This window comes from Rhyacophila brunnea, unplaced genomic scaffold, assembly GCF_057557595.1.
Source record: "Rhyacophila brunnea isolate RB1 unplaced genomic scaffold, BYU_Rbru_1.0 scaffold_11, whole genome shotgun sequence".
NCBI classification, from domain to species: Eukaryota; Metazoa; Arthropoda; class Insecta; order Trichoptera; family Rhyacophilidae; genus Rhyacophila; species Rhyacophila brunnea.
In genome coordinates, this window is record NW_028232763.1 from 16,180,636 (window position 1) to 16,193,408 (window position 12,773).

The 12,773-nt window shown below is 29.5% G+C and overlaps 1 protein-coding gene across 1 annotated transcript in view; it reads left to right on the forward strand.

Moving 5' to 3' along the window:
* Positions 1–12,773, forward strand: part of LOC147078420 (uncharacterized) — a 255,360-nt gene that overhangs the window by 93,348 nt on the left and 149,239 nt on the right. The window contains exon 2 of the mRNA XM_085957041.1: positions 12,085–12,367. Within this exon, the coding sequence (XP_085813167.1) occupies positions 12,085–12,367 (283 nt within the window). The remainder of the gene's footprint in view (positions 1–12,084; positions 12,368–12,773) is intronic.

Here is a 12,773-nt window from a genome sequence, read left to right on the forward strand (position 1 = left end):
CGCGATTTATAATAAACTTTACTAACATATACTGTTTTAAATAGTTATATAATTTATAAATTGCTTGTGACTTTCTTGATTGATTGTTATTTATTATTGACGTTCTCTATTACGAAGATTATACAAATATGTATGTTCAAAATATTGCAGAGTTACAACTTTGCAAGTAATTAACCCACACTTTTTATTATCTGCTCGCCATGACGTATCTTTACAAGCAAGGTTGAAGCCCCAAGTTCAGAAAGATGTGTAAAGAAAAACGTGCCTCGATAACTGCGTTCCGGCCGTAATTTTGTCCGAATAACGCTGAGAAATCTCGTTATAGTTGTGTTTATAGATAATATTATTATTTACTATACAACAGTACAGATGTATTCAATTTGATGCATTCTATACGATGATTAAAACTTATTATACCTACCAACAAGTCATTTTTGCACTGAAATAGCATTGACTTATATAATAGCTAGATTGAAACAATACATTGCAGGACACTGAGATTGAAGCCTTAGTAACCTTATAAAAATTTCAAAATAAATAATCATCAATTTGTTTTTTTGAACATAGGTACATCATTTGAAAATAATCGCAATCGCGAGGAAAAATCTTTTTTAGAAAAAAAATATGGCACGAATCTAGCGGTTACAGGTTCATGTCCTATCGGGTGTCGTATTTTTTAAAATATTTTTTTCTCGTGGGTATAATATGCTTGAGATATTTTCAAATATCGTATGATCAATATATTATAGAATGTTACATTCTCAAAATCGTGTCTTATTCGTTGAATAAATGAAATAGTTTATTGTTTTTTTTAATAGATAGCGCTATCAACGCAGATAGTGATAATTTGTTTTTTTAATTCAACACTGATCTACATCAATCTCAATGGAATTACTATAGAATGTTTATATAAAATTATTTAATTAAAAGTAAATAATCTTGAAGTACATTACTAGAAATAATTCTGGAAAAGATGGACCGATTTGGACTCAATCTTACATTTTTCACTTTATTGGTGAGTACTCTCACCTTTAAGCTATCAATCCATCTATGATTCATATGAATTATTCTTAATAAGTATTTTTTTGTTCTAAGGCATTTCAAATACCAATTTTATAATTAGATAAGGTAAGTGTCATTACTAACTTCATCGTAACTGATGCCAAGTACAAGTTATTATTGACATTCTTGTACTTGCGAGTTCAGTACATATTGAATAAAAAATAATAGGTACCTAGTTATTTACACATTTTCTTTATTATATGGTATTTAATCATTAGTAGTCCATGACTGCACGTATTGCGTGTGTTTAATATTTATGTATCTATTATGTGTTAAAACATCTTTTAATTACCTTTAAGGTATGTATTTTAGGCAGTGAATACCCGGCAAGTCTGACAAAATGATTACTGATTTCGTATCGAGATATTGACACCGATACTCGGAACGCAATTACAAACAGATACTATTTTTCTCCCTTTGTTATTAGCCCGATATTATAAATATCAGATTAATTAACGTTTGGATCTAGCGTTCCAATTTAAAGGCGCGCGAGGGCGGTCTCGGGTCGACTACCAACTCTCAAATACACGCCTCCGGGCCCATATTGATAGGCAATATCCGTAAAACCAATTTTATCCTACCAGCTATATGGCTACCCATTTTTTCCGAGCCGGTCGTGGCTACCTATTTTTTTTTTTTAATTTCTTACATAATAACAAAGAAGCATCGTTAAATCGTGGCTACCGAAAAAAGTTCTGTAAGATTTATGTCCCAAAAAATAGAAACGGTTGTGTGTAATTGGTATGGAATCATCGAAGTCGCCCGCGATCGTGTGAAAAATTAATATCTTTTAATTGTTGTTTTAAGTTCGATACGGTTTGATAGCATGCCAATGTAAATTAAATAAGACCATTTTGTTTTGTATATAGTTGTAACGGACCGTGTATGGCGAGCAAGTATCGGTCTTATCTGTAAGATGGATCGACAATTTGTAACCATACTTTAAATAACTCCTCTCGATTAGTCAATCAGATGTGTAGAATGATAAAAACTATGATTTATTTTTTGTTGTAATTAAACTCTGCCTCCGTTTAGAAGGAATTCGTATTCTTAATTGATTATTTTGTTGGCTTTGTAAATGCATGTACGTTCACGATCATTGTGGGCAGTCAACAAAAGTTCACTCCAAATAAAAACCTCCCCATGCATCTCTTTTTTTCGACCATGTCCGATACTAAGAATATCACTATATTATGAGCCTCCACGGAGTGGAACAGATTTTTGTTTTTACGAGAAATTAATGTTAACTTATGCTAAACCTATTAGGCTCATAATCTGATTCCAAACTCACATTGAAAAACAAAATGTGTATTTGCCAGACCCTGGATTTGAATCTGGGATAAGCTGTCGTGAGTTCTTATACATATTGTTGACTTTTTTAACAATCTAATTACTAAATTATATTATGTTGTCATAATTATTATTAATCTGCGCCTGTTTAAAAAGCTTGGGTTCATTTAATAGTATAGTTAAATAGTTCGTAGATAGCTACTACGACTATATTACCTATTTTATCTTTATTTACAATTTGACTTAGTTGGAACAATTAAAATTATTTTCTAATTTACATCAGCTTCATATAGCTTTAGATAACTACATATATGAAGGTATTATTATGAATACCTACGAATTCATCATTTTTCATTTAGACGGTTTTTTAGGTAAGACAGACAATGCTAAAAGACTAGCTGTCGTCAGTTTTCAAGCGTGCAATGCCAACATCATATAATTTCATCGTATATACCAAGGGTGGCCACACTTTTTGTTTCTAGGATCGACTATTTGATAAAATTATTTATGGCAATCGACTGATAACATTTTTAATTATGTGTATCATCCGAGAACAATAAAAACTATTTTTTTATAATTCAAATATGTATTTATGTATTTTGAAAACAGATATTTTATACATATAAAAAATAACGATACAAAAAAATCGAATTGACGACAATACTATAGTATTACTATGTCTTTCACCTAAAAAATTAAGTAGGTACACGTTAACTGTAATTTCGACATAGTTACACAATTTACCTGTGTATCGAATATTAGAAATTTTGTAGTAGCCAAGTAACATGGAACCCTTCGCCAGGAAACATACTCAAAATAAATTTTATACAATATGAATTAACATTTAATTACATCAATAATCATATCACATCAAATTGCATCGCACAGCCATGTATTTTAAAATTTAAATGTCCTTTGGGGAAAATAGCGCCGCGGGCGACTCTTTTCCTATTTGTGGTTTGTGTTTTTCTCACTTAACTGGTCGACCCCCTTGTGGGACCCATGCCTGCTGGTGTATAATGCAATGATAACTGATAAAAGTGGGTATTGCTTCCTAATTTTTACATAAAGTAATAACTTCAACATGATTCGCAACCATAGCAGGAGCTCCACCAGTCGTTACCGATACTAGTGTATGAATAGGAAATCGAGTAACGATGAATATACGACTTAAATGCATTAAATAAATCTTCTTTTCTGGATCGCTCCTTCATTGGTAAAACTGTTAATAATTCATCTGAAGCAGACATGTCTTTAAAAACCAATCGAATAAAAACGCATAGTTGTGCAATATCCGTGTAATCTACCGACTCGTCAAATTGCAAGGATAGGAATTTACATTTATTTTATTGATGTTTTCCTGTAGATTTTTTTCCAAGTTTAAGCACATCACTTGTGTTCTTTGTATGACTGTATTTCTTGATAATGATATGTAAGAGAAGAGATAAGAACTAGCGGATTTCAAGAGCTGGAACGTAGAGTAGTTTTGACTCGTTTGAACAAGAAATAGTATCATATATTATTATTATGTCCGCGATCAACCAAAAATACCTTCCGATTGACAGGTCGATCACGATCGACGCACTGGCCATCCCTGGTATATACTCTAGGGTTGAAGAAAAATAAATATTTATACTGTGTTTTGAAAATGCGTTATAATTTATTTAATATTATTACTCTCCAGCGCATTAGAATTGACAGTGTCATGAAAAAAAATACATTAAAATATTCGCAGATTTTTTTTTTCTAATGTATTTAAAGTATTTCTACTAGATCATGTAAAATTAAATCAATTCTTTCGGAACACATTCCAAACACAAATGGTAATTCAAAAACCAAAGCTAAGCTTTAGTAGCATCCGTTCAATACTAAAAAAATGAGATTCGCTCAGACATTACTTGCGAGACGATATAAGGATATACCACTTGTCAGAAAACAGGCGGACTTTGGAAAAAAATCCAAGTTGGTGTGGTCTTTCGGCTCATCCCGCTTTGTAATGCATCACGTATCCTCGTATGTTTTTTTAATAATACGTATATACGAGTACAATATTATTATTAATAAAAACCGTCTATTAAAATTGTTCTGTTCTTCTGTATTCAGAAGCCATAAATCATTCATTCTACGTAGTTTGAGAGGCTTTTTAGCTCTCTTCTATAATATGTATATCATACTATCATTATAAAAAACGCTTTTACCCATATATACACAAAAAAATACTATAATAATATTTTAATATCGTGTTTATAGATTTCTGAGTTTTCACTGTGTGTACTTTTATCTTCTTTCCTCGACGTTTCAAGCTCGTTGCAGATGCCATTCTCAAGAGAAAAGAATGTAAAAGTACACACGGTGAAAACCCAGAAATTTATAAATACGATAACAAATAACTGTGAAAACCTCAAACATTAAAATATTTTACTACATTTAGTCTGTTGTGATTTTATAACGATTCTAATGAATTTAATTTTTTTATTAATAAATTTATAATGATTCAATATTTCGATGTTCACCGAAATATTTTTATGTATCTATTTAGCATTTTGTGTACATATTATTATTATAGCAGTGACACAGACTCGTTTATTTAACGTTTAAATTTACTGATAACGGTAATTTAATTACAAGAAAAATGCATTTTGTAGTCCTACAATTCTTCATATTATATTTTCATTCATAAAACTAACTGAAAATAATAATAATTATTGTTAGACCTTGGTATTTTTTACTAAATTTAATATGAAAAGAGATGTGACTAAAGTAAAGTGACTAGTAAGTATCTACATATCAGTTTATGAGTTGAAGGTATACGTTTTATTCAAAATAGCGTTAAAAACGAACCCTTAAGTAAGTAATTAGGTTATATTTTAGATTTATCATTTCGTAATATTTTCAGATTATTAGCTTATTTGAGTTAAATATATAGTAATAATTAGTAGAAAGTAAACCCCCAACTGCTATGAAATAAATCTTCAAGGATGTATGGTGTCTGTATATGCATATATGTATACCTTTGATTTTATCAAACATATTATATTATTTTAGTAGGTACGTTGTTAAAAAATAAATCCTGAATAAATTATTTTCCATAAGATATCATGAATGTCCTGGGGCAAGCAAAGGATCCAGTAGCACAATTAACTTTTTCAAACTAATTACGGTATAAATAACCACCTGAGGTTATTAAAATACTTGTTTATGGATGACCTTGTACACCTGGAGATGACTTTGAAATCTTTATATTTTATTATTTTCATATTATACGCAAACAGCGAAGAGGGAATAAGACGGTAAAGCTTTTGTTGTAAAATTATATTTATTCAGAGACGTGTACTAATTGATTCGATATAATACAATAAATTTTAAGTTATAAACATTTTTATTTTTTAGAAAACTTTATGATATTTAAATACTTACTTAAAAAATAAAATACATTAAAACTAGCAACCTTTATAGAATCTTCAATAGCACTATTAAATTACACTTTAATGATAAAAATAATCATAAAATTGATAATATAGGTATATAGGTATTAGTAAACATCGGATGTTCAATTATACATTTGAAATTTTTTGTTTTTAATGTTTTTAACTACGTATTGATTAATTAAACCAATTTAAAATGTAAATTATTAGACGATTGTGTCAAAATGCATACTTAGTATTTTATTGATAGATACCGTTAGCAGCATTAAATTAAAGCAAATATTTCTTTAACCCTTCATTATACCGAAGATTCTTCTGTGGACTATCTTGTTCATTAGAGAAATATTGCATTTTTCGGGTTTTTATTAGGTAGATATTTTCTTTTTCGTTTAAAGATTAATCGGTTTGAAGCTATTGATAATCCTGCCATTTAGATTATTGAATATGACACTACTTTCCATGTATAAGGTATACATGTCTCACAAGAAGACCTATTTAATAAAATGTATTAGGTAGCAACTGTTGCGCAGTTATTAAATTATATTTAAATTTAAAAAAATGCTCATTTCTTACAAACTAACTGTAAAATATTACCTAAGCCAAAATCTATGCCTAAACCATAATAAAATTCCTGCATTTATTATTTTTAAAAATAAATTGTCATTTTTCTATCGTAACGTCACAAAACCAGCCACTGATTAGCAACAAGTCAAAACTAAATTTTTTATAGATCCTGTTGCTTTGCCAATACTGATAAAACTCTTAATACTATCTCAAGTGTATAGTTTTTGGTAAATTTCTGGATAATTATAGTGTTATACGATAATCGATCAGATTGCGGTGGATCTAGATTCAAGTCCCATTTGGTTATTTTTTCTGAAAGGTATATTTCTTAGGTTGTTCAAAATTATGTGTTATTACTGTATTACATTATACAATGTTATTCTTTAGATTAACGATCGGTAATAAGATATCCATCTCTCTGTCAATGATTATTAAATATTTCAGATAAAAATAAAAACAATTTAAAAGCAACAAGAGTATCCGAGTAGAGTCCGTTCCGGTAACGTTTCAATTATGAGAATAAATTAATAAATCTTATTTATTGCAACAGTAGTTTTTTGTCCGTCCAGTAATGTAAAATAAATACGTTACAAGGGAGATACTCTGTACGAGTGGAGACTGCGGCGGTGTTCGTATCGCCAGTTCAGCACGGCACCCCGCTGCGGTTATGGTGTGCCGAACTCTTTACAAGCGAAACTTTTTAACCTCTCCAACGTGCGGTGCAAACCGATATTTTATACGGCGAATATATTTCTAAACGCATGAGAACAAATAATGCGAAATATTATGCTTTATACAGCGACATAACCGTTTAAAAACCATGTCTTAAATAAATGCTAACAGCCGATGCGCGCATGAGAAAATTAATTCAAATGAAATGACAATGTCACCAGGGTCGGTCTGGGCTTTTATTTATTTTTGGTTTATCACAAAACAGTTATTAATTTTTATTAAGTAAAATATAAAGCCGATAGTGTACATACTTATTTTTATACAAACTTTACCGTTTAACTTTTAAAATAAATAGCGTCATACTAGAATATTAAGGCATCATAGCCCGTGTCCGGAAATTCATCGTATCCGGTAATTTGTACGTAAACCGTTCACCGCAGGACACTTATTCGTGCGCCGCAGTACGTGAAACATGAGTTCGTGTAACATTTAATGAAATGACGAGTTCTTCGTTGAACATTTCACCGTGGAGAATATTTGTACGTATGCTACATGTCTTTACTATGTTAGGTTAGGTCAGGTTAGGGTTAATCTAATTGGAAAAATAATATTTGCAAACTATCGCCGCATTTTGTAAGATACGTACAAATGTATTCCACGGTGAAATGTTCAACGAAGAACTCGTCATTTGATAAAATGTTATACGAACTCATGTTTCACGTACTGCGGCGCACGAATAAGTGTCCCACGATGTACATGTAACCGTGAGATGTTGTATCGGAAATAAATGGACCTATAGTATTGATAAAAAATTCATGTATAAATGACACACTTAACAAATATATAATAAAAACCAACTAATTACAAGGGAAAGGCATAATCGTTAAGTATATTAGAAATACAATAATATTGTTTAATTTAAATAAAATTCTGGTAGGTGTATCAAGTCGTACAAATATCTGATAATAAATACAACGCTATGTTGCGTTGATACCAATCAATATTAAATTAATATTCTATTCTGTGTTATACGGCTATTTATTTTCTCTAAAATAGCTCACGGTGAACTGTGCTGCGGTGAACTGTAATACGGACAATTTACATGATGTAATCATCATTACCACCAAACCTAGGTAGTTTTCATATTTCTATTATAAGATTATTATGAAAAAGATCAATGTCATTTGTTTCGGTTGCCACTATTTAGAAAAATACACATTTAATCACATCTATTTTTATTATAAGCGTAATATTGATAATGTCTAAATTGTAGAGATTGTGCATTACAATATCACTAACCAAAATAAAATTGATGTACGTTTTTCTGGATTTAATAAATTAGTTAACATTAAATATAACGATTACCTAATATTTTACGGAGTTACCAAATATCGAAATGTTATGAAACTTTTCAATATTAGCTTAATAGCTCAAAAAGCCAAAATTAGAGCTCAAAAATACTAAGAAGTTGGAAGATGACTTACAAAATAGGCATATCTATAAGACATTACATTTAGAGATAAATTGATATAAGTTTTTAATTGCGAGAATATATTTTTGTTAAGACGGTACATCAGTGAAACGGCAAATAATTTTCAACTATAGATGCGATGAAATTTTGGACTCGCTGGCAATCGGAGAGTGAACGTCGAGCTGTGAACACGTCAATTTGTTTCGTGTTGGCGGCGGTGGTATTAATTCTTAAATCGTGTAAAGCTGACTAAAAAACGTTACCCATTTACTTGAAAAAGAAAACATGTCAATGAATATATTATTATTATTGTTACTAATAGAACAATAAACAGAACATTAAATGGACGCATGTTGGATTTATATGACAAATTATATTTCGTTCGGCACGCGTCATTTGCACATTCCGCGCATCGCCTAGCCACGATCTTTTTAGACCATGCCTCAACTGAGGTATAGCCTTAACATGCGTAGCAAAATTACTTTGTAAATTGAACACTTTCTTTGACGTTTGATTAATTAATTATTAAAGGCATACATAATCAAATATTTTTTTAATTTATTAGAAATTTATTATTTACAATTATTATACTTGTAAAGGTTATGTTTATTAAGTATGTATGTTATTAGAATGTTGAAAGAATGAATCCATTCTCTATATATCGTAAAGACTGCCACTATTTTACGTACACGTAAATGTTCTTATCCAATACATTATTTGCAACCGAGACGGGACTGTAAACCTGATGTTACATAGTCTGGCAGACATTTTTTCCTTTCAAAATTAATGTTTGCTTCGTTTGCCAAAATACTGCGACAAGTCGTCCGGTACAGTTGATAAAAAGCCTCCGTGGTGTTTATCAGTTTATCTGCCGCGCTTCAGAGATGGGGCTGTTGGGATAAAAAGTGGTTCGGAACCCCGCTGATAGGTTTTCTTCAAAAGGAAAGCGTTTGTTTGTACGGTCGTTTGTTTGCCGAATAGATGTTATTGTGCTTTATTCGGTGATCCTTAATATGAGATTTCGGCTACCGATGATGACATTGCATGCATTTTAAACTCGATTAGAACGTTTTTTTACTAATTATAAGAAATTGGTAGCAATTTATCCGTTATAATATGAATAAATTCAACTAATGAACAGTGTGTCTATAAAAAATATACAATTTATAGTTTTACTAACCGTATATCGAATAAATTACTATACATGACAATTATTCGTAGTTAAGTTTGAAGATAGTCATTGTATTTGCATAATTACATTATTAATTGCAATAAAAACCCATATATTTTAAATGAATAAGGTTTATTATAATCATATAAGTATTGCTATAATATGCATTGAAATACTATGTGTAGTATACCTAATCACTAAATTTATAATACTATGTATGCCACAGAAAACTCAAAAGGTTACATTTCAAAAAAAAATACGTACATATAATATGTGTAATACAATGGTAGGTATGAGTGAAAATAAAACTAATTAAAAAAACATAAGATCTCCTTGTAATAGTTATCGTTTTTAGTAGTCAAAAAGAGCAGTAAATACAGTTTATTATATTAATACCATGAATGGTGATAATAGTTCCACATTTAAATAATGTATAAATATATTTTAATTTATCTATAAGTTAATAATAATTTTTGTGTTTGTTATTAATGAGAAAATCATAGAAAAACTGGGTAGGTAAATATCTAGGTAAAACATATACATATCTTATGGTTTTCAGTCAACTTACAATATGTATGTTTAAAATAGGAAAATTTAAAATGTATTGATATTTTTTTTTGAACTTTTAAATTTTGGTGAATCCAAAGTATTGTAATAGTGGTATTATTTGTATAATTATTTTTACACAGTAAAGTTAACGATTCAATTTATTTTATAAAAACATACGGACACAATTAAGTTTTAAACCTTTTTAATGAAAAATATAAATTTTAATCAATTACAATCTTTCGACCTCATAAAATTATGTAACATACTGCAATTATTACTTTTTTTTAAATTAATAATTTAGTAATGTTAGTAGGTATTCTAAAATTTCGGCTAATATGCCATTTATTTATTTATGCATATAGTCATAAAATAGAAAACATATTACTATACGTTACTGTGACATGGATTAGGTAGGTACATGGTACATGTAAATATCAATCCTGGTAAAGCCAGTGAGTATTATACATAATATGTATTCACAAAAGTTGAGTGAAAGACACGTCACTGAGTGAAGAAGAGGTACGACATCCGGCGACGCGCCTTACCTACCATCGCGTGTGCGTTCTATTATACAAACATTAATCTGATAAATGTCGCTTAACTTATTCTGGTAGTAGATTTCTCCGCAACTGTCAATTGTATTCAAAGGAAGCATTAAACCTCATGAAATGGAAAATTCCATAAGATCTAGTGAGGAAAAGTTACGTTCAATGACAGCTATATCTCATAGAAATTGATTAGCTTGTAGGTAAACTCAAAATTGGTATTTGTTTAGATTATTTTAGCATTGTGACTTATAAATGAATATTATATTTATCACCTAGTACGTAAGATTATTTTTTAATGAAAATATGCAAATCATTTTGAAAAATCAGAAATTATAATTAATTTTCTAGAACCGAATGGGAATTAAACTCATATCTTTCACTATTCCGTTAAGATACCAATCCAAATGTTCTCTTGAAAAACAATTTATAATAACTATGCTAGATACCGACAACTATAACTTGGCTGCACTTATATCGCGATGTGAGTATTAGCGGTTTATTGTGAGATGTTAGTTCTTCAAATCGCCGCATCTCAAGTTAAATTGTTTGTATATAAGTATTTTATCAATAATTGGCTACCAACTTCATACTTAAAATATCTTATACATGTGTAGTTGATGAATCTTTGATCAAGCAAAAAACATAGTTATCTGCTAGTTAACAAACACATTACACTACATGATAAAAAATAATCAGCAATACAGTTGATTTAATTAAAAGTAACTGCACCATTGGCATAAATATAATTTTAACATTTTTTTAATTTCCTTATCTTTGTCCAAAAAGTCGTCACTTGTCCATGAATTCTTTTATTATTAATTAATTAGTTATCACATACTCTAAGTTATGGGTTAAATATGACATATTTATGTTTTTATTTATTTTGTTCTACATATAAATATGTATAAGTTCTGAGTCGATATATCATTAATTAGGTACATTATATACTCGTAGCTTATAATATGGTCAACCGATATTGAACCGAATCGAGCAATTATTTCATGATAAAATTTCACAATTCGAATATGTTATAATTTAATAGTATTAAAGTTCTCTGTTTGAGCTATTATTTTTACAATTTAATTAACATAATATTTTATGTAAATAAACATAACTTGCAAATATTTTAGAAACATACCTACCTACATATTATTAAAAAAAATCTTTAAAAAATATAAATGTGAATTCAATAAAGAATGTTGATTATTAAATTTTGTGAATTATTCGTTGAATAAAATAAATAGTATATTAATGTAAATGTGTTTAGTTTGTACGTACGTGACAATTACTTAAATGGACGTGTAATAATGTTGACTTTCTTTTTATTTTCAGGTTCGACACAGATTTGGATTATACGATGAAATATCAACAAATGGAGGTGTCCAGGTGCGCCATTGCAATTGGGTCAGATTCCTCCGGGTATCAGATCAATACGGACCTCAAGTGAACCTAGTTTGTACGAAAGTTAAAGGAGAACCAATTTATGAAGCTGTAAAACCTATCGCACCACATACAGAACTGGTTGTATATTATCTACCTGAAAGGCCTGAAGAATTATTCTTTGTCAGAATGAGGAACACTTTGTATAGACAAACAATGGATTCAATATTAGAAGGTAAGAAGTTATTATTTAGAAATTTGATAGAAAAGCGTCAAATTAGGATATTCTGCTATGACAGTTTTTACAATAATTCTCATTTATAAGTTTTCCCCTTTGTCATGTCAACAAGAATAATTATTGTTGACCAGGCGACATAGCAATAAAATGGCAACGTCGACTTTTTCTTCCCAGATCTAGCATGTCGTGTAAAATCTAGTGTTTGGTTTTAAAATTTTCATTATATTATTTTAATAAATGAATTTACTTTTTTTTCAATGTACCTAATTGAATGACGTAATTTAAAAAGTAAAAAAATGTTATTAAACAAATGTAATTCATGCTGCTAAAAATAACCAAAACGCCCTGAACCAATCCAAATACAAAGTTTTTTAATAAGATATTTTTTTCACTGTTTTTCTAA